Source organism: Alligator sinensis, unplaced genomic scaffold (assembly GCF_000455745.1).
Source record: "Alligator sinensis unplaced genomic scaffold, ASM45574v1 scaffold606_1, whole genome shotgun sequence".
NCBI lineage: Eukaryota > Metazoa > Chordata > Crocodylia > Alligatoridae > Alligator > Alligator sinensis.
This window is the reverse complement of record NW_005842472.1, coordinates 1,059,286-1,082,935: the sequence shown is the minus strand read 5'-3', so window position 1 is coordinate 1,082,935 and position 23,650 is coordinate 1,059,286. Positions and strand designations below refer to the sequence as shown.

The window sequence follows — 23,650 nt, the reverse complement described above, 5'->3', positions numbered from 1 at the left end:
AGGGAAAGAAGAAATCTATTAGAAGCCAGACAGTTAAGGGTCACTGGTATATTTTAACACTGGATGTGAACTCAGTATAATGACTTTCCTTTCCATAGCAAAGTCAGTATCTCTCATTCATGTTATTTAATTTTTAGATAAAGTGATTTGTTCATAATTAGCAGAGGCTGTATGAACCATATTGGTTGGCAACACAATAAAGACTTCCTATCGTACCGCCAGTCTTTGTCTTAGAAGTAGTTTTGCAGCAGCATTAACTGTTTTGACAGGATTATAAAAATAGAATTGATATTTCCTGAAATAATATTTTTTCTGTTATAACAACAAATGGTTAGGACAATTAAGAGAGTTATTTTTCCATTGAATCTCATAAAAAATGTTGGGATGCTACCAACAGTAAATGCATTTTATTCTTTGAGAACAAAGGGACGCTGGAGATTGGTTAACTTATGCATATTTTAAAAATAAGAAAAAAAATAGCATTAGTGTAGCTGATTCAGGTAGAATATTTTGGTCTCCTATTGAGAAATCAGCTTAATAAAAGTATTTACTATTACTCTTTTGTACTGATTGTGGAACAGAGTGCTTCACAAAGAACATGTGGCAGCAACCCTGCAAATGATACGGGCATGCACTGCAGAGCCCCTAAGCAACATAAAATTGTATTCTTTAGTCTGATACCAAATAAAAATGAATAAAAATGAATTTTCAACAGTGTTAGGAATGAAGGAATATTAGCAAAATTCAAGATACAAAATGTTGCTAAAATTCAAGATCAATACATGTAAGAGTTTGTGTGTGAATTTTAGCAAAGCACACCAGTGATGTGTTGTAGGAAATAAAGAATTAAAGCTGTGCTCCAACACTGCGGGATTAATATCCCTGATTCTGATGATATTCTCCCCAACTCTCTCAGAAGGCTACTGAAGAAAAATAAACTTTGTCAGATATTTGTATCATCTGTTGGACCCTTAAGAATGAAACTTACTCTTCATAAAGGAAACATTTCCTTTATAATGTACCCATCTATGGAAAAATAGCAGTCATTTAACTAGTAGATGAGTGAAATTTCTAGTGCCCTTACAAAGTTTAGCCATTTCACTTCATTTCAGAAGAAAGAAACTCAGTGGTGTGATATTTTATGAATAATCTCAGTAAATTCATAAATACAGTGTTTCTTTGGCCATCTAAACTCTTGATTTATCCAGCCAGCAACTTTGTTTTATTAACTCATAACTGTTGATGTTGCTTAAGAACTTGTTCTCTTTTAAGTTTTGTATATTTAATATCTGTAATGTTAAGTGGGTATGGTTTTACATTATGCATCATGTGTTAGCACGCAGAATTCCTCACAAGATGCTGTAATGTCACATATTCAAATGGCTTTTGGCAGGTGGTGTCCAAAGGAGTTTGAATAATTAAGGGTGTACTATACTAGAGCATATACAGGTTTTAAGTAAAATATATTAACAGCTGCCATGTGTTTCTGGCCTCCTGTCATTTTTGCCAAAACAGTATAACAAAATAATATCCCTCATTCCTCTCTATACTCATTCCCATTATAATGAGGAGGTTTATCCACTGGCTAATACCATACATTTTGCAAAAACTTGTTAAAACCATGTGCTATACATCACATATATGATCAGATTCTAGTCATAGCTTTGAATTTATTTCTTTTAAAAAGTAAGAGGAGAACATGCAAGAAAATATTTAACACAAGCTTCATAGCAACCTTCCTTGAGTCTGAAAAAGAAGATGCAGCCCGAGCTAAGTTGGTCCAAAAAAAGATATGACCCTCCGAAAAAAACCTAGTCTGTCACAGATTTCCTGGACCCTCATGGCTACAACATCACTCCAACCATAACAGAAATATTTAGGTCATATATGCTCTCCCAGTAAAAACAAGACCAGTAAACAAACAGAAAAAGAATAACTGAGGAAGCCTTAGAAATTGCTGCCAATATGGTATTACCTGCCAAGCAATCAGGTCTTTCAGTTTGTTCAGCTTTTCTTGATCCTCTGGGTGGTTTTTGGTGTACTCATCTGTGAAGAAAGCCTGAAAGGGCATACAAATCAATCAGTCCATCTGCTTGTCATGAAAAATTAGTCCTATCTTCAGTGACTGTATCCACAATCATTACAGAACATTAGAATGTTAAGACATCTGACTTCCTGTAGAGATGCAGCTTGTAGAGATACTTCACTATTAACATAATTGAGGATCAATGGATGTGTCTTGTTCACGGATCTCCATCTTTATTCAATACACCTGTGGTTCTTAGCCCCCCACCCCTCCAAAGTTAGCTTTTTTTCTGTATTTTGACATATAGGTTATGGCTGCATTTGTATTTTGTGTGCTGTAATTTTATTTTATTTAGCTGTGACTCCCCTTTTTTTCTTTGCTTACACAAGACTGCACTTCACACATGACCAGTGAGGTGAGAATTAAGCTTTCTATCTGCCAATACCAAAACAATTCATAACCTGCTACATTATCTATACGTCATACTCCATCCGAAACAGAAAAAGGACAGATAAATAAACCAGGAGCTCTCTTATTACACCATGAGTCACTGCAGGTCTAGGGAAATGTCCTATAGCCAAGTACCTTTTTGAAGTAAGACGAAGACCTTTTAGGAGGATATTTAAAAATCTTACGGAGTCAGAGGGCTTTTTTACGTATGCAAGCACCACAGCACCGGGTACTTTGAAAAGCACACATTGCTGCAGCATGTAGTTGTATAAGCAGCAAAATGCACGGCAGTGCAAGTAAAATGGCAACGAAGTGCTTTAGTTCAAAAGCACATTGCCTCCATTTTTTTGGATGCTGACACATTTCACTGCTCATACAACTGCATGAGGCACAGAGCAATGTACATCAGCTTGCATGCAGAGCAGACTCGATTAATTAAGTCTGCCTTGAAGCAGTGGATCTCCGTTGCATCATGGGACAAAAAGGTACATGTATAAATGCCCAGAGGCTCTAAGGCAGCTGTTTCCAACATGGTGCCCACAGGTGCCATGGATAAATCTTGAAAAGAATACGAAGTAAAGGAAAGCTGCATTTTGAAGTTGCGGATCTAATGCAATTTTAAGTAATGGATTAGATGATTGGATTGATCTAAATTCTGAACTTTAATATTCATATTGGTGCCCTCTTCTTTTTCTTTTAAATTCGAAAGTCCCCTTGGGGACATAAACATTGGGAACCCCTGCTCTAAGGTCTGCATTTATATGTGATTCCTATGTTATGTAGAAGTGGAGGTACTTGGGGATGTATGAATTCAGGAATATCCTCATTGGATCAGACATGAGGTATCTCTAGTACAGTATCCTGTTTCATGAGCTACTTGATAAGTGGAATAAGATAAGTGGATATGCGATAATGCCACTTTAATTCTTATTATAATTTCTAATAATAAAGGATTTACTTAAATAGCAAGACTTGAGGTATCAAATCCCTTCCAACATTTTTGTCTTAAAGATATCTTAGAGTCAAGTTTTCCATAGTTCAGTTCCTCCAATCACTAAGATTCTCTAAACTCTGCTCTCCTGCAGAATTCATTTTTTTAAAAAACAACAAAAACTAATTTGCAGAAAGGGTGCAGCTATTGGAAAAAGTCCTTAACTAGCTAAAAGATGACCTGCCTCTAAATCCTCTAGTGTGTGAGAATCATGGAAAATTAGGGTTGGAAGAAATCTCAGGAGGTCATCTAGTCCAACCCCCTGCTCAAAGCAGGACCATCACCCACTATATCATCCCAGCCAAGGCTTTGTCTACCTGGGTCTCAAAAACCCCTAAAAAATGGAGATTCTACAATCTCTTTCTGGGTAACCTCTTTCCAGTGCTTTACTGTCCTCTTAGTGAGAACGTTTTATCTCATATCTAACTTAAACTTCCCCTGCTGTAACTTGAGACCATTGCTCCATGTTCTGTTATCTGCTGCCACTGAAAACAGTCTAGAGCTCCATCCTCTTTGTAACATCTCTTTAAGTAGTTGAAGGCTGCTGTTAAAACTCCCCTTAGTCTTCCATTCTCCAGACCAAAATAAAACTCAGTTCCCATATGTCCCAGCCCCCTAACCACTTTTGCTGCCCTCCACTGGACTCTCGCTAATTCTTTTGTGTAGTGGGGGGCCCAAAACTGGGAACAGTACTCCAGATGCAGCCTCACCAGTGCCAAAGAGGGGAACAATAATTTCTCTTGATCTGCTGGCAACATTTCTACTAATGCAACCCAGTATGCTGTTAGCCTTTTCCACAACAAGGGCATGCTGCTGGCTCATATTCTGCTTACTGCCCACTAACTCCCAGGCTCCTATTCTGCAGGTTATATTCAATCAATTTCAGGGTGGATAAAAATCAACAATTAAAAAAAATCCAATTTTATAACATTTAAATCAGATTTTGATGTAATCATATTATTATTTTTTGTAATTATGCTTTTTAGAAAAATTAACTGATATAAAGATAGTTTTAATATAAGATATGTTAAACATCAAAGACATCATCATGGAATAGGGATTATAACTTCTCATTATATACCATTTGAGACAATATGTTCATGTAACCTTTTTAGAAATTTTTTATAAACAAGTCACCATAGGCCATGGACTATATTAGGGGCCCAATCTTATGGGGTTCCCAGAGGCTCCTCTATAGATTAGTAAAGATTAAAGACAACCATTCTACCCAATGGGTCTCAGTGCTCTGTCTAGAAGATCCCATTAAGCATCTCTGTGATGCTTAGTTTCAGTTCTCAAACTGTGGAGCTGTCTCTCTAGAGATAACATCCTTGTTACCAGCAGTTTATGGAGATGAGAGATATCAGACCTGATTACCTATCCATTAGTCCTCTTGTCTCACTGCAAGTTTGTGTACACAGAGTCAAGCCTTACCTTTCTCTAAAAGCGCAGTTTCAAAAAGTTAAATGAATATAGGATATCAACCAACAAGAATGCACTTTTTCTGGAAAACACTGATTAAAGCGAGGCTTCCTGACCAGCGATTAAAATCATGATTTAAATAGATCTAATTTAAATCAAATCCACCCTGATCAGTTTACCACAGACTAAGCCTTGCAACAAGAGTAATTGTGCTCTCCCATTTCACATTTATACGGAAACCTCTACATCTGCAGAAAAAGTGGCGTTCGGTTATACTTCCCATATCTGTTCTGTGTCCATATTTAGTTTCCGCTTTTAATGACTCTATGATGGATATAACCAGAATGTGAAGATGGTTAAATTATTGGGGTTCTTTATTTACTTTCCCAACCTACTGCCTGCCATTCTAAATGGTAAGGAAGCAATAGAAGTTCACTTTAGAGAAAACAGGAATATGTTTAAAGTTTAAATCCTTTAAAGTTAACTTAAAATCCTTACCTTCTCATATTTTGCAAAGCCACCCATGACTGCTGGGTCAACAATTCCATTCAGAAGCATGGAGAGAGGGTTAATGGGAAGGTTTTCATCACTCTGGTACTGGTTAATCAACATCAGAATCTTCTCATTTGTCATGGACATTGTCTCAATAGCATTCTCTAGAGGACTAATGGTAGTCTACAAAATAAGGGAAAGAACATTTAATGCGTCTACTTTCCTTCCCACCCCACTTTCATTTATTTTAGTGCACTGGCAAAGCTAGAGGAAATTATATGTTCTGCAGAAGCTTTTGTTTTAAAGCTAGTAAATATTCATATTTGCTGCTAAAAAACTATTAATTGGCAACAATTGTTTACAAATACTTACCTCAGTTTCAGTATGCTAATTGTTCACAGGTAGATTTTGCTTATTATGATTTGCTGATAACAGAAACAGATATGAGTTTGAGTTGCTCACTAAAGGTGTTTGTTATTTGATATTATTACTGTGTGATTTTTCATCTTAGTTGCATGTTATTGTTTCTACTCCCCGTGTTATAAGAGCTAGTGTATTAAAAAAGGGGAAGTCCAAGGGACTTTGATTCTCTCAGGATTGGGGCCCCCGGGTCGGTGCGACTGGTCAAAGTGGGGGCACATCACCGGTGCGCCTGGTCAAAGGGGGGGCACACCCCCCCCCCCCCCCGCCCCCAACTAAGGCGGCACCAGTCGCCCATGAACTTGGCTCTCAGCCAGTACCATGTTGGGAATCGGTGTATAAATGCCCTGAGTTTTAAGATGAGCCTGGTTGGAAGCAGTATCAGACTTAGCTGATTTAAGGTAAATCAGTCATTCAAATCTGTACCCCAGATCCCCTCCCAAGTTACCTCACAGTCTGTTAGCATCCCAGGATGCTTTGCAGCCCTGGGCTGTGCTGTCTGCTCCAGTGGAGCAGGGCCAGCCCCACCCCACCCCCAGCTTTCAGATACCTGAGGCAGTAAGAGGCTCTGCTCCCTAGCGTGTGTCCTGTCTGCACCTGTCAGTCGGGCCAGATTGGTGGGCAGGGGAACAGACCACTAGGCCCCCCCAGTCTGGGTCTGCACAGCATGGGAGGGGCTTTTCTCACCGAGCCCAGCAAGCCCCCTAAGCTGCAAAAGGCCCAGCCCCACCTCTTCACCAGTTGCCAGCCTCTCTGAGAGGTGGGGTTGGAAATGCCCCCTCTGACCTAGCACCAGCTCCCCCTGCTCTTGGCCCAGTAAACTAGGCTGGGAAAGCCACAGCCCCACTCCCTCACCAATCACTGGCCTCTCTTTGGGGTGGGGGGCAGCTGGTGAGGGACTGGGGCTGGGGATTTCCAAGTCCAGTTCACTGGGCTGTAGGTGGGGGGAAAAGCCCCCCCCCTGCCATGGGAGCTTCCACCCCCTTCACCATGCAGACCCTTGCTGGGGGGTCTAGTGCCAGGCCAGGGGACATGTTCCCCCCTCCAGCTCTCAGTGAGGCTGGTGAGGGAGTAGGGCTGGGAAGAGTTTGTCTGCTGGCTCTCCCTCTCCCCATGGCTGAGAGCAGGGGTGGAGGCTTTTGTCCAGTAGCCAATCTCGCATGGTCTGCTGATTGGCTGGGTTTGGTGCAGCATCCGGCATGATGGGAGGTGGGCATGAGTGCTCTCAGGCTTCTAGGGTCAGTGCCATAAAATATATTTCTCAACAGTACTGAAGTCAATATCACAGAGGATACTAAAGATAGAAATACCAAAAATTGATCACCAGTAATTGATTTTGATTGGTGTAGATATAGTACCGAAAAACAAAACAAAACAAAGTACTAATTTCTTTGATGAAAGCTGAGTCCACACAATGGCAACTCAAAGGTCCTCTCCTAGAGGGAGAAGAGAAACAGTGCTAACAGCTAGCACTGGAGCTGTGCTGCTTTGTTCTATAGATAACAAGGAACGATCCAATGGTATCTGCAATTGAATTTTTAAGATTTGAAAAGTGGTATGAGTTCTTTTCCTTCTGTTAAGTTACTGGGCAAGAAAAACACTTACACAATTTCAGTAGATCATGGACAGAAAACACCCATTAACTGTGAAACTACCCAGAACACCTTGTAAACTCTAAGGTGCAGACACCTCTGAAGGCAATCCACATGGAAGTCCTTTAGCCCTAACCACAATGAGGAAAGCTCAGTTCTTGGAGCAAGAGTGAGAAAGCCTGACCACACATTGATGGTTTATTTTCACACTTACAGCAAGGAGTTTCAGTGTGAGTACACTTAGATAAGCTAAGTAAGCAATCACCTAACCACAAGAAATAGCACAGCAATGAAAATATTACCTGGAGCAAAAAAATGTCAGACATGTATCTTAAATCTCAGTAGGAAGTCTGTCAAAAAGAACTGCATACTGAGGCTCTCATTCCAGGTGGACAGAAATAAATGCTTCCAACTCTGGGATTTGACCATCTGCTTTTTCTGAAGTCAAATGCAAAAAAGCCACTTCTGCTAACCTCTAAAACTTTCACCAGCTCCTGCTAAACCTATGTCCAGCTGCAATAAACAAAACAAGATGTCTTCAACAGTATATTCGCCCTTTTTGAGAGGACTTTAAAAATATTAATATGATTAAAATGAACATTGTATATTCATGTTCATGTTTGTATAGAGGAAGGATAGAATAGAGCGAAACAAAATGATCCATTCTTGGTGGATCTTTAAGAAAAAAATAATTTAAAAATAACATATTTCAGTATCACTCTCCTGGATTTTTATTAAACCAGTTATCTTCAGGACATCTGAACAGAAGAAGGGCTAGATGGTCTAAAGAACACTTTTACTACTGTTGCAGATTCCATCTCTGAATGTATAATCCCTTTGTCTAAATGTCATCACTATCATTAGTGACAAAGTAACCAAGAAATCACAAATGGAAGTGAAGAATAACAGGGAGAGAAGATGAGCTTTAAAGAAACTGAAATGCTGCTTTCAAGTGGTTGTCCTCAGTAACAGATAACAAGGAAAAGACCAGAAATACCTGGGGTGAGGAATAATAATAATTTCTTGTTCTAGCAGGACATACTTTTGAAATGCAGCCTCCCAACACTCAGTGCCAAATTATGACATGCGGAGGCCCTAAACTGTGTCCAGCTTAAGATATAAGATAAGATAAAAATAATACTTTATTATTTTCACAGAAAGGACACCGAAAATATAAATATGAAAGCTTTATATCTGCATAAATACAAAAGCTAAGGCACAAATAAAACATTATAATCTAACATAAAACAAATTTATGAACTCAATATGAATAATAATGGGAGACAGATATATGTATATTTTTGTCATATTAGAATGAAAATGTCCATATTTAGAGAGTAATTTTCCTATATCTCCTTTATTTACCAACCGATTATTATAAAATTTGATAACGAGTCAGTTTTTTTTCTTATTTAGAGGCCCCTCATATTGTGAGGCCCTAAACTGTAGCTTAAGCAGCTTAAACCTAAATCTGGCACTGCCAACACTGAGAAATGGAAAAGTCAGTGTAGCAATACAGTTTATTATATCAGAAATAAGAACTCTTGTTACATTTGTCAGCCTTCTCTCTTGTTAACTTTCCTTTTTAGATAAAAACACAGTGAGTTTGATGTCTGTTCTGAAGCTAAGGTAACTCCACCAGATCTCTCAGAACATGCCTGTTTCTATTTGTATTCAAGCAGCAGCAAATTGGATTTTGTTAAAATAGGAAATAGTAAGAGAACATCCCATATTTGTCTAACTGTTATTTATAGCTAGCAGTGTATTCTGTTCTCTCTTTCTGTTGGAGGCAGGAGGAGAGTGAGAGCTGGCGAGCACAGAAAAGGCAGATACTATGTCAGTGCTCAAGCTGGGAAAGGAGGCAGTGAAACAGTGACAAAAGTCATGCTGCCATTGAAGAAAGAAAGGTAGTACCATGTTCTTCCCTGTAAATCTTGTAGAAGACTCTGCTCCACTGTGTGAGAAGGAAGCGGGAAAGGGTTTTGTTACATCAGTAAAAAGGACGTTCACCAAACCATCAGCAAGCTGTTAAGGATGCAGAGATTGTATAGACAGTAATAGATATTAAACAGTAATCTAATTTTACAGGTATGAGAGAATAAAGGTATGTCTATACAGGACAAGCCAGAGACATGCCATGAAAACTCCGAATCAGAAGCAGTGCAGCTGCAATAGAGCAGCATTCTGGTTGGGCCAGTAAACCGAGAGGCACAGCTTAGTAGCCAACATGAAGCACCTCATTAATGAGGCTCCTGCTTCTAGTTCAACTGCAGCATGCATCTGTGCCACAAAGACAAAACCCTGGTCTGGATAATGCTCAGGACAAAAACCAGTTTATATGAAGTTAGGGCATGAAGGAACCTCACAGACCCCAGAGTGTTCCCAGATTCTTTCCTGATCCCAACAGTGTTCTCCCAGTGGTAAATCAGAATTTGTGTAACACTTATGAAAGAAATGATGGCTTTCTATTTAATTTAATGAATAATTTTAGCTTATAAAATTAGAGAGACCCGTGCTGCATATAGAATGGCATAGGGCATGCATGACACTTTTCTGGCACTTCTCTCTCGCCTTCTTCCCAAAGAAGCTTGCCATCTTCTGTTAGTGGGAGATGGTAAGAAAGCAGCAAGGAGAAGAGACAGCAGAAAACAAGAGGAAAAGAAATCAGCTTTTGAAAAGCAGCATCACTCCCAGAACTCGGATCAGTTTCTGACTTTCTGCAGTGCTCTTTCTGTTGTTATGATAAGGTTCAAGTCCAGATTACACCTGAGCAGAGACTACTAAGAAAAAGCTAACAAGGAAGTTTTGATAAAGTATATAAAGAGGAAATAAAATCTTGTGCCAAGCACAGGGAGTATTGTTCAAAAAGCACTGATTCTTATAGTTGTAGAAAAGCAGGGTGTTATAGAGAGAAGGAGGGAGAGCACAGAGCCGGAGTAAAGTGTGGCTGGAATGTGAGGAAAATATGAGGACAGGCCAGTTATTGTGGGCCAGCAACACCAGCTGTTTCAAAGTGACATGGGTTTTCAGAGAGACATGGGCCTGTTCAGTCTGAAGAAGAAAAGACTCAGAGGTGACTTGGTGACAGCCTATCAATATATAAAGGCCAGGATAACGATATATCAGGGCCTGGGATAACGCCTGTTCACCAGGGCTCTCCAGGGGAAGACAAAGACTAAGGGTCATAAATTGCTAGAAGACCACTTTAGATTAGACATAAGGAAAAATTTCTTTACACCTCGTGTCCAGGGTCTGGAATAGACTCCCCACAGAAGTGGTACAATCACCTACTCCGGATATCTTAAAAAAACACCTGGATGCTCACCTTGCTGGGGTCATCTGACCCCAGAAGCCTTTCCTGCCCAAGCACAGGGAACTGGACCTGATGATCTTGAGAGGTCACTTCCAGCCCCTAACATCTATGAATCTATGAAAATGGGTTTAGTAGAAGGTCTGAATAGAAATAATTTCAGAGCAAAATTAATAAAATAAAGATGTGTACCTGTAACACTACAGCTAAAGCAGGAAAAAAAACCAAAAAAAAACAAACCAATCAGCTTATTTTCATTCTCAAAGCTGGGTAACAAGTTAAAAAAACACCCTTAACAGCAACAACTGAATTATATTAAAATATTTTTTTTGTAATAGTGTGTCATTAGTTACATAGATAAAATTCATTCTTACCATCTTCCTAACTGGACAGTTTCATACTTGCCTCTTCAAATTGGTGTATTTGGTTGTAACTCAGCAAGGTTTTTTTTTTTTTAAATCAGATTTTACTGCAGGCAAAGCCATTTTTAGGACAGTATATTATAATACTAAAATGATAATAAGTAGATTGTAAATGATTAAACATAACAGACAGGCAGGAAAATAGATAATGTTTATATCTGGGCTTTAAGACTATACCATTTGCATGTGTAGGTATGTGTACACATGTGCACTTGTGTTTCTGTAAAAATATATGTACTGAATACAGTCTGTTTAAAATGTAACACTTGGAAACATCTTTCCAAAGTTCCATGAAAATCAGAAGTTTCAATTCAAATGGCTGGTGCTAAACATGTTTGCAGTTTATAAGTATCTGGTACTAAAAATTGCTATGTTTTCTACATTTTTTTCATTTCAGAAGAAAATCCCTTCCATTTGTAGTTATGAGAAAGGAAAAGTTTTGTCTAAAATTGAGTCCCAGTTAGCAAACTTTTTCATGAAACTGCATTTTAGCATGCAGTACTATCACACCACTGAATAAACCTACTTAAAGCTTCTGTTTTAGGCTATAAAAACTATGCTTGGTTAAGCTATGAAATTCGAATTTTTGATTTTCAGAACTACCTGAGCTTTACTTTCTAAGGTTTACAGAACATAAAAGGCAGAGGGATTTTACTTTTATATAAAATAGAGGCCTGAAACAGCAATAAAACCTTACATTCCACTTCTGTACTGCCCAGGGCAGTGTTATGGGGCTTCCATTTGGCATTCAGTAGGAGGGACTACTTTTCTTTCCTGCTAAATCAGGATCTTAAAGCTTTATCTTTCATACTCTAGGCCTCTTTTACCTGATGCTTGAAATGTTGTCTAGTTTTATAGTCAATGCAATTTCATCAGCTCAAATGAAAAAAAGCTGATACCAAGCAGATTAGGAAGACAGACTATCTTTTTTTCACTCAATGTTCTTTTTCAGGCTTTGAATCAGATATTGTTTTAAAAAAAAGTTTCTTTTGGCACAGTTACATGTGAGTGCATCTTGTGAATATTCGTGAGTTCCTCTAGATATAGTAAAATAATTCAAAACTTCCATATTAGTTTAGTTTTTTTATTACAAAGCAAAAAATAAGACAGGAACTCAATGGATTGAAATTGGAAAAAAAAAAACAACCCACAAAAACACTTGGAGGTTTTCATAGTTTAAGGAATAAAAAATAAACATATTTACTCACATAACACATGAATTTCACCAAAGAATTATCCCCTTCAAACCGGGGTGTGCGTTTCAAGTGATAATTTCCACACAAGAATGGAGGCATGAGGATTCAGGAATGGCTGTTGGGGGCTGGCTCCCTTGCTGTTTGCAAGAAAGGGAGGGCAAGCAATGCTAGCAAGCAGACTCTGTGCCACTCCATGCAGCCAGAATTCAGCCAGGACTCTAGAAAAATCTTTTTTTTTTCTTTATTTTGCTTTCCCAAAACAAAGTACATATCTTATTTGGTGATGTGTTGGAAGTGAGAAAATATGGTTTTTTAATAAGAAGGGCCCATTCTTTTTTCTTCCTTCTTTACTCCCCCCAGCCTTCTCCCATTTTTTTAAATTAAAAGTGGATAGTGAAGAACTGACTATGTGTTCAGTAAAATAGCAAAAATACTTAAGGTAACTTTTGTATAATTAGAAATATCTAAAAGATTGAGTAAAGACCATTAATTTTTTGTCTTAATTACCCTAGACAAATTATCATCTTAGCTATAAAATATAAACCTTTGCCCAAATTTTGTGATAAAATAAAAGGGGTAGCTCTCTTGCCCTCTCTGCTCTCACAGACCTTGAGGGTCTATAACTGCCTTAACTAGAGCCTTCCATTTCCTTTTCTTACACAATCTCTTTTCACATTGTTGCCTTTTGGCCTGTGTCTTCCAGATATGTTTTTATGTTCTCTTCCCATCACTGCCTTGGTTCACTTTGAGGTCTGATACCTTCTACCTCAGCTTCCAACATCTGCTTCACGTGCTTCTCTCACTGGTTCTCACAGTATACCATGCCCATTTCATTCTCTGTGCTCTTATCTTGCTCAAGAGATTAGGTCTTTTGTAAAGATCTACAAGCTCTTGATTGTATCTTCTCCTTCATATTCCATTTTCTTGAACCACACCAAATATTTCCCTTAGCACTTTGAGTGCCTATACATGAGCAGGGAGGCTGCTCCGACACACTGCAATTACAGCATGTTGGAGCAGACTCGATTAATCAAGTCTGCTGAAGCATGGTAAATTACCAACTTACAGCAACCTCCCGGGTCTCATGCATCAGCAAAGCTTGTTTGATGAGCTTTAGATAAAGCATCCCTGATGCCATTTTGAAGCGTGGAGATGTGGATACACAAGATGCTCTAGGCACTTTAATAAGAATGCCTCTTGGAGCCGCTCTAATTGAAGTGACCCCTCACACGCACTCCTGGAGCACATGTCCTGGGAACAATTCCCTTTGTTTTCAAACACTTGCAGCACTTTTTCCATTCACCTTTGTCAGCATCCAGGATTGTCATCTATATAAAAGAATAAGCTAAACAATTGTACTATAAAGAAGGAAGATGGAAGAGGGTTTCTTAAGATTCTTCTTTGTGCCACTATTTTAGCCAAGCTCAACAGGCATATATTAGCACTGTAAATTCTTGCCTTGCTTTCTCCAGTTATTTGATTGTCCTTAGTGATTATTGTTTCTAAATATTGACATTTTTCTACCTTTTGCACACTGTCATTCCCTAACCCTATCTTTCTGTGATCTTGATTTATTTCTGGGTGTGATCATATATTTAGTTTTGCTGACACTAATAGCAAGCCCAATGTCTTTGGCATTTGACTCTATGATTGCTGCATTCTTTTGTACTGTTTCCATTTCCTCTCCTATGAGGCAGATATTGTTTACATAAGCAAATACCTGGTGCAGTCTGTTCAGCTGCAGCTGTTTTCCTTCTTCAGTGGCTTTTATGACCTTCTCAAGTATCAAGCTGAATAATATTGGTGACAGTGCATCCCCTTCTTTGAGCCCACTATTGATTTCCATCAGGTCTGATAACATTCACTCAATTCTCAAGCAACTCCTTGATCCTTCAATGCACATCTTAGGCATACCAGTTGTTGGGAGTTACAAACCCCACAATGACTGACCATAGTGCTAGCATAAGATTTGACAAAGTCTATGTAGATATGATGTAGAGCTTTCCTATCTCCAGAACTTTTTAATCATCTTGTGAAGATGGTGCTTTAATGCTCTGAATCCAAATTTTAGGCATTTGGCTAGAAAATTCTATCCCCAGTGCCTTATTATTTCTGATTTTTTTTTTTAACCAGGGATCTGTAACTCCTCTAACAAAGGCTCTACTATTTAAGATTCAGCACTTTGATAGTTAACAAATCTTTCTTCATTTTCATACTATACATTTAGAAATTCTTCAAAATATTCTCTCCAAAACTTCAGGATTCCTTGTTGTGCTATCATCAGATTCCTGTTTTTATCATATACTGCTATCATCCTCTGGTGTTAGCCACTCTTCCGTTCATTAACTCCTTTAAACATGTCTCTTATGTTCTTGATTCATCTTTTCCCTCATTATTTTCTTGATAAATTTCTTCTTCTCTTTGCAGTACTCTCAGAACTAATTTTTTTTACATTCCCATTATTTTATTGGTGAACCCTCATTACAGGTATTTCTTTAAGATTATTTCAGATCATCAGTCTCAATACTTCAAGATGACTGAAAAATATGATTATGAGATCTACTTTTCTGAGATTAAAATGGATGTTGGAACTGGAACAAAGTAAACAGAAGCTTTTATTTATTCTTAGTCATAGAATCATAGAAAATTAAGGTTGGAAAAGACCTCAGAAAGTCATCTAGTCCAACCCCTGCTCAAAGCAGGACCATCCCCAACAAGATCGTTCCAGTGAGAGTTTTGTCGAGCTGGGCCATAAAGTGTCCAAGGATGGAGATTCCATCACTTATCTAGGTAACCCATTTCAGCGTTTTACAACCCTCCTAGTAAGAAAGTTTTTTCCTAATATTCAACCCAAACTTCCTTTGCTGCAACTTGAGACCATTGCTCTCTGTTCTGTCATTTGAAAAGTTTAGCTCTGTCCTCTTTGTAACCACTCTTCAGGCAATTAAAGGCTGCTCTCAACCCTCCCCCCCCCCCCCACCAGATTTTGGCAAAAAAAGGCCCCCCCCCCCCCCCCCCCCCCCCCCATCAGTTTTTTCTTCTCCAGACTAAATAAGCTGAGGAGATGTTGAGGGAATTTGGAAGTCAGGTGCTCCAGCACCCTAACCATTTTTGGTGCCCTCCACTGGACTCCCTCCAACTTATCCACATGCTTTCTGATGTGGCATTACCAATGCTGAATAAAGGGGAATAAATACTTCCCTTGATCGGCTGTCAACACTCCTACTAAGGCAGTCCAGTTTGCTGCTAGCCTTCTTGGCAACAAGGGCACACTGCTGACTCATATTCAACATATTGTCCGCTTATAAGCTGTCCAAGTAACCACCAGGTCCTTTTCTGCAGAGCTGCTGCTTGGTCCTAAGCCTATAGCAGTGCATGGGATTCTTCCATCCTAAGTGCAGGACTTTGCACTTGTCATTATTGAACCTCATGAAATTTCTTTTGGCCCAATTTGTCTAGGTCACTCTGAATCCTAGTCCTATCATCCAGCGCATCTACTACTCCCCACAGCTTTGTGTCACCTGCAAATTTCCTGAGGGTGCACTCCATCGTATCTTCCAGATTGTTAATGAAGATATTGAAAAAACTGGCCCCAGGACCAACCTCTGGGGCACTCCACTTGATACCAGTTGCCAGCTAAACATTGATCCCTACCCATTGAGCTTGATGATCCAGCCAGTTCTTTATCCAGTTATAGTCCATTAATCCAACCCATACTTCCTTAGCTTGCTTGCAAGAACGTTGTGGCAGACTATATCAAAATCCTTGCTAAAGTCAAGGTACATCATGTCCATTGCTCTCTCTGTATTCACAGAGCCAATCATCTCATGATAGAGGGCAATTAGGTTGATCAGGCATGACTTGCCATTGGTGAATCCATGCTGAGTGTTTCTGATCCCTTTTTTATCCTCCAAATGCTTAGAAATGGACTCCTTGAGGAACTGCTCCATTAACACATGGTAGAAAACTCAAAGTATGGAAAGTCAAAATGCAACTACAGAAATTTTATTTATCTTTATATAAGTAAATAACAATTCTGTCAAAATACGGTTGGTTTGTTGGGACAGGTGTATGGTTGCTTTTTGCCTTAAACACAGTTTTACTGTTTTGAAATGATATATTTCTCATAGTTTCCTTGTAACAGCTAAAATGTAGGTTAGTTTAATCATGAACCGTGGACTTATGGGATGCACCCAGAGTGTGGTGGTGGATGGATTGGTTTCTACCTGGAGAAATGTGGGCAGCAGAGTCCCCCAAGGCTCTGTCCTGGGACTGGTAGTATTCAATATCTTCATTAGTGACTTGGACGAGGGAGTAGAAAGCACCCTGTTCAAGTTTGCTGATGACACCAAACTATGCGGGGAGGTACACAAACTACATAGCAAGGAGCAAATCCAGGCTGATTTGGACAGGCTGGGGAAATGGGCTGAACAGAATAGGATGCAGTTTAACAAGGATAAGTGTCATGTGTTGCACCTGGGGAGGAAGAATCATCAACACTCCTACAGCCTGGGAGGTACCACTCTAAGTAGCACAACTGCAGAAAGGGATCTCAGAGTCGTAGTTGACTCCAAAATGAACATGAGTCACCAGTGTGATGAGGTAATAAGTAAAGGTAACTGCGTCCTTTCTTGCATAAGCAGGTGCATCACAAACAGGTCTAGAGAGGTGATACTTCCTCTCTATGCAGCGTTGGTTAGGCTGCAGCTGGAATACTGTGTCCAGTTTTGGGTACCGCACTTCAGGAGGGATGTGGATGACCTGGAGCGGGTTCAGAGGAGGGCTATTCATCTGGTTAGAGGCCTACAGAAAAAACCCTATGTGGACCTACTGGGAGATCTGAACCTCTTCAGCCTCTCCAAGAGAAGGCTGAGAGGTGATCTCGTGGGCACCTACAAACTCATCAGGGGGGCCCAGCAAGAAATAGGGGATACAGTGTTTACCAGGGTGCCTGTCAGGGTAACTAGAAATAATGGCCACAAACTGGAAGAGAGCAAATTCAGATTGGACACTAGGAAAAAGTTCTTTACAGTGAGGGTTGCCAAAATAAGCTTCCAAGGAAGGTGGTGCTGTCCCCTTCCTTGGAGATATTTAAAAGGAGATTGGACAGACACCTGGCTGGGGCCATCTGACCCCAGCATTCATTCCTGCCCAGGGCAAGGGGTCAGACTCGATGATCTAATAGGTCCCTTCTGACCCTAACATCTATGAATCTATGAAATGCAAATACACCACTCCCCTCTCCCCACCCAAAAGAAAATCCTGAACAGTTCAAACAGTCTGTATTTTGTAATTGACCCAAAGTCTTGGGAAAAGACATACACCCTGACCTGATGGCTAGAAAATGGTATTTTGATATTTGTTTTGGGGAATTGGCTGTAGGTAAAAAATATTTACATTAGAGTAACAGTCCAGGGCAATGCCAAGGGTTAATTGATTTCTAAAGTCCTGGTTGTCAAACAGTTTCACAGACTTCAAGGTAGAACAGGTATCTAACACAGGCAAACAACAAGGCCAATGGATAGACGCATACAGTGAGAAATTGTGGGCATATATCACACTATTCCATAACATGAGATAAGGTGGCACCAGCTCACAAGGCCCAAGAGTGGAGCCCTTGGGATTTCCGGTTTTGGGGGAACAGACCAAATTAGGAGAAGACTGGGAAAACCCAAATTAGAATGTGTGCATGTGATGGGCTTGCACAAAGGAATATGCTGACAGGACAGAGTGTGGACAGTATGATGGCCACAGAAAGACCAATCAGTGATGCCCACGGATCAAGAGTCATCAGGAGGGAGAAAGACTAAAAAAGCAGGGACTTTAGAGCAGAAAAGGGTCCCCGAGGGAGTAACCTGAGGCACAGTGGACAGAAGGCATACCACCAGCCCTTCTCATCCACCCCACTGGGAGAAAGGGGTGGGCCTTGTCCTCCAACCTCCAGGCTGCTGACATCTGACATTCAAGAGAGAACCACAGAGTGAAGCCTGTGTCCTGGCCAGTCATACCTTGACTCTGATGACACTCCTAGGGCTGGCAGGTATATAGAATTATTTGTAGTATTCTTATCTGCTATCTGCTAGAGAATTACTTGTATTATTCTTATCTGCTTATCTACTATGGTCGGTCTGAGGGTTTGGGTCCATCCAGAACAAGGTCATAACTACATTGCCAACATGACCTGACTTTGAAAATTGTTGATAAACAAATAACTTTTTGTACTTGAGTAAAGGTGCACATCTGTCCATGTCTATGTGAAGTCCAAAATTAAAATAATATATACTGGTGAAATTCAAAGGGCTCAGAGTGGTAGTCTTGTATGTGTCATTAAAAATAAAACAAGGTGAATACACTGGTAAAAGCAATGTCTTGAATGATTTATCTCAAAATCAATCTGTACAGAAGCTCAATACTGTATTCATATGAACTAATTCATATACCGGAATACTTAGCATGTTTATAGGGGTTTAGGTTGTAGCCGTGTTGGTCTAAGGATATAGGCAGACAAGGTTCCTTGGGTGAATTTGATATCCAGGAAGAGCACACACCAACTGCTGCAGCTTCCTTAGCCTGACGAAGGGTTTTTGAACCCGAAAGCTTGCTTAATAACTATTCTCCAACCATTTGGGTTGGTCTAATAAAAGATATCAAATTCACCCAAGGAACCTTGTCTAGCATGTTTATACACACCTGTGACATTGAGACAACCTCAAACCAACGCAGAATTCCAGGAAGTTTGTAGGCTGTAACAAATGATGTTCTTTCAATCCACATAGACTATTAGGAAAAAAAGAGAGGGAGGGAGAACATTCAGAATTGAGACTGTAGTCTTCCAGACTAATTAAAATTTGATTAATATTATCCTATTAAAATAGGCAAAAATATGCACATTATTTTCCATAAACAGGTGCTGTAAAATGAATCTAGCATGGTAATTTGCATAAATTGTTTATTGATTTCAAAATAAAAGCTCAGTATATGCAAACTAAGGAACAAAATAAATATTGAATCTTCTAACACCCATTCCTAACTATGCCCCAACTGTGTATCTTTGTGGCTAAATCACTTACTCTGGCCTTCTCAGCACTGGACTGCATTTTCTTAAAATTTGTCACCAAAACTAACACTAGCAATAGTGTCATGGCAGGCAGCTAGCATTTTAGCCACATTTTGCTGTTAATGGAATTGGACAACAGAGTGGATTAAAATGTTAACAGACCATGTACCCTATGCTCCTCTTGTTATTGCTAACAGTTGAGCTGAACTAGTTGTAGACAGAGTGGGAATTTTACTAGGTAGAACTGCAAACACAGTTTAACTATCTCAATTCACACATGTCTACAGTACATACTAATATTTACCTTCCTGAAATGTCTGTTTTACAGGGATTAATCAGATATGGTTTGTCAAGTGGTTTCTAGGCATTATCTGTTACAAACCTCTCCTTTCCACAATAAGACCCTGTCTGCATTACTGACTTAGCACATTAAAGTTCAAAGCAGAACAAATATTTGAGTTTGTGCCACCTGAGGCCCCTAGCAGACATCACAGTTATGGCTTCATTATTGCATTAACTGCACCATAAATTATAATATGCTACATGTTTAGCCAATTTATGATTCCATAAAATGGCAAACCAACCACAAAGATATTTCCCATATAACGTAGCACTCCTTTGCTACTGGTACATATAGCATGTGTTGTGTTCCAAAGTGGGGCTGCCTGACACTGTCAAGAATCAACTATCAATTGATTTTTGGCATCAGCCCTGTAAAGCTTCAGGTCTTAAACTGCACCCAAGGCTGTTTGGGACTGATGCAATCACCTTGTCAGCACTGGCCTCAGATAGCCCCAGGTTAGAACCAGACCCAGAACTGAGCATAGACAGCGCCAAAAATCAGCCATGTCAGGACCAGCCTGGCACGGTCCCTGGGGACTGGGCTAGGGGCATCTCCGGTTCCTGGTTCCCAATGCCCAATCCTGATATTTCAGTCTCTAGATCTGGGGCAGAGTCATTCCCTGTCCGATCTGCAATAGTGTGACTGGGTTTTGAGGAATTTTATGCCTCATCCCCAACACTGCTCATTTTGCCATGCACATCTGGTATGGTAGAAAGTGTGATTTTTTGGGATGGGGCATAAAATTCCTCGGATCCCAACTGCACCAATATTTTAACATCTGCCAGGGGTCTGGCATTATTTCTAGATTTGGGAAAGTTATACAGATCCCAATCATAACGGGGCTCTCTCAAGCATATTTTAACAACCCTTGCAGCAGCAGGACACTGTCTGCCATTTTTCCCCTGTTTTATCTGTGGCAGGTTAGGGTGCTATTCCTTGTGCTTTTATGTCATGGTTGCCTGTGTAAGTTTCATAGTAGTTTAGACAAGGATGTATATGGTTTGGATAGGCATAAGCTGCCCACATGCAGGGGGTTTGACTAGATGGCCTCTGGAAGTCCCTACTAGCCCTACTTCTCTGTGGCCTTCAAATGTCCCTTCTAGCCTTACTTTTCTATGATGCTAGGGTTCATCTTACTGACCATATCACAGATAAAATTTAAGTGCGTCATAAAAATTTGAAATAAGCTGTTTGGATAAGTCTGGAAAAAATGCTACTCCTACCAGTTTCCTAACTGTATTGGTTTAACATAAAGATTTGACTAGAAAATACAGACTAGAAAGCATAATTTTATGGCATAACCAATAAAACATTATTTATATGGCAAAAGTATGAAAACTTACCTCACTGCTTACATGACACTATAAAATAATAATTTATAGTCACAGAGACCTCACAGTATATTAAAACTATGAAGATTATTTGTAGCTGTAGAATTAAACAGATGATATAAGTAATAATAGTATATGCAGAACTCTAGCTCTGTTAACACTAAGTGACTGATGAAAACAGGCAATCTACATTCCTTATAATACTGGTACCTTATAAACAGAACCATTACCAAGCACTGGTGGCAACACATTTTATTGCTATTCATATACATTTTGTCTTGTTTAACATTGAAAAATTGTTGTAGGAGGACTTCATTGTTTGATCTGATTGTATTTAATGTATTTATTTGAAAGTTTTACCTAAACATTCAAATAGTAATGTAAAATGTACAAATGAGAATACAGGGAAAAGTGTATGGTTATATTATAGAAATGGGGAGCCCTTCCCCCCACCATTTTCATTACATTTTTCTTTTAAATTTTATGAAACAAAAATAGGTCTTGTTTCAGATCTGGAAACAAGGGCTTTCATAGCAAGAAGCTGGAAGTGGCTATTGGAGTAGCTAGCTCCTAATTCATAACCACAGCACCTCTAACACATTTTTAAAAGGCACTCCCATTCCAAAGAGTTACTTACAGCAAATTCATTTTCTGGGTCAACAGATCCTTTTCTGACTGGTCTTGAATAGTGAAATCGTTGCACATAGTTGGACTTATAGAAGCTGAAAGATTGATACAAGATTAATGTAAAACAAATTTAGGCATAGTCAGATCCTACCATCGAAGTAGACTTTTTGTTTTATTTCATTTTAATTTTTTAGTTAAAATTGAATTTATTATGCATGAAAAAGGTCTTCATTGACAGCTCAAGAGACAAATTCTTCACCCGTATTAAGTTCCATCACAGACCTGATCCAGCTGAAGCCTGGAGGGGTCACCTTGTATGTGCAAGCTTTCCAGAATATGCCTATCACATGTACTATTAACAGGGCATCAAGTGGTATTGGAACGGAATACAAATCATCTTTTCAACTGAAATGTGCAATTTTTCAGCTGCTACCAATGCCAAATCAGTTTATCAATTTTCCATAAAAACTGCTTGCAATGCATAAAAATAACTAGTCATAAACATCAAACCATAAACAGCCATCTCTTATAATGAAAACATGAATTTTGAAATCAACTTTGTAGCATTAGACTTTTAAGACAGAGTGCATAATTGCATCTATTGTATATCTACTGAGCTAAGGAATAATTTTCAATCACTGTTATCTTGCAAGAAGAACAGAAATATTCCCTCTAACCACCTTATTATTATTCTAGAGCACTGATTTTTAACTTGATAGAAGAGAAAATGTGTATTCTTGGCCCTTAAGTATTTTTCTCCTCATAGGAAGAGAGAATAATTTTTATTTATAGGAATTTTATTTAAAGCAAAGCCAAATAAAGATTCACTGTACAGAGTAAAATATTATTTCATAACTCCAGGTCCACAACTTACACTTGTACTCTCAGACTGTAGTTCAAAAATAACCAAATAATATTTTGGCAGCCAAGTGATGTAACAAGCCAAGATGGCACCTGAGATGCACTCTGCGGGGCAGCAAGTGGGAGGAGGGAGTGAAGGAGACACATGTTCCCAAGAGTAGGGGCAGAAGGCACTTAGGTTCAGAGAGCAGGAGGGGAACAGTAGCTCTATCTACTCTGGGAACTTCAAAGGAGTCCCAGTGGAGCTGCTGCTGCCTTGCATGCTCTTTTGCTCCTAAAGCAACAGCAACCAAGCAGTTCCCAGCATAGCAGTGCTGCCAGAGTGGGGGTTGGGGGTAATTCCAGAGCCCTTCCTACCTTGGTGTCCAACCCAGGTGTCCTTGTGCCCGCCCCTAATTACACTACTGTGGCAGATTATGGAAACGTATTAGTCTGACCACACTTGTTCATGGGAGCTTCTGATTCCTGAACCTGATAAAACCAGTAAAATTAACTTCTTTGATAAGTGACACTGATTAAAGAGAGAGACTTCTATACTAAAGCAAATCACTTTATATGGCCCCTTGGAGGACATATATTTTGATGTAGTTTAGAAGAACTAATACATTAAAATCAAATAATATAACTAAGAAATATAGTCATAATCAAGTACTCTTCTAAAAAATAAATCTTTCCTAGTGTGTACAGAGAAAATGCAACACAGTCTGGCTAGTTCTACAGTTGAGATGTATAATTACAAAGGAAAAAAATGTGTTCTCTGCACAGGGATTTCAATAATCTTTGTCAACCAAGTCATTTTGCACTCTAGTCAAAACAGGACCAGATTCACAGGTTTATCAGTCACCAATTTTAAAAACAGGGTGAAATTGGGAAGGCACAGCTTAGATTTCAAAATCTATGCTTATTTTTCTATCATATTTATTGCATGGGACTCCTACTTCTCCTGGAATGGGTTGCAGTTTCTATACTGATACTACAGGAAGAGCTGGAGACAGGGAGAGCTGGTGAGCAGGACCCAGCTATGGAGAGGAAGAGCTACTTTCTAGGACTGAAGGCATTCTTCAGGAACAAAAGCGAGAAGTTTTGTAAGCTAGAGACAGGCTAGTAAGG

The 23,650-nt window shown here is 39.3% G+C and overlaps 1 protein-coding gene and 1 long non-coding RNA gene across 2 annotated transcripts in view; one reads left to right on the top strand and one right to left on the bottom strand.

The window, feature by feature from the left end:
* Positions 1-23,650, bottom strand: part of DOCK2 (dedicator of cytokinesis 2) — a 514,326-nt gene that overhangs the window by 22,767 nt on the left and 467,909 nt on the right. The window contains exons 43-46 of the mRNA XM_025212572.1: positions 21,690-21,774; positions 19,012-19,098; positions 5,388-5,564; positions 1,976-2,059 (exon numbers count right to left, since the gene is read on the bottom strand). Coding sequence (XP_025068357.1) covers positions 1,976-2,059; positions 5,388-5,564; positions 19,012-19,098; positions 21,690-21,774 — 433 coding nt within the window. The remainder of the gene's footprint in view (positions 1-1,975; positions 2,060-5,387; positions 5,565-19,011; positions 19,099-21,689; positions 21,775-23,650) is intronic.
* The window catches only part of LOC112551460, a 195,692-nt gene that overhangs the window by 150,400 nt on the left and 21,642 nt on the right, over positions 1-23,650 (top strand). The gene's annotated exons all lie outside the window — the stretch shown is intronic.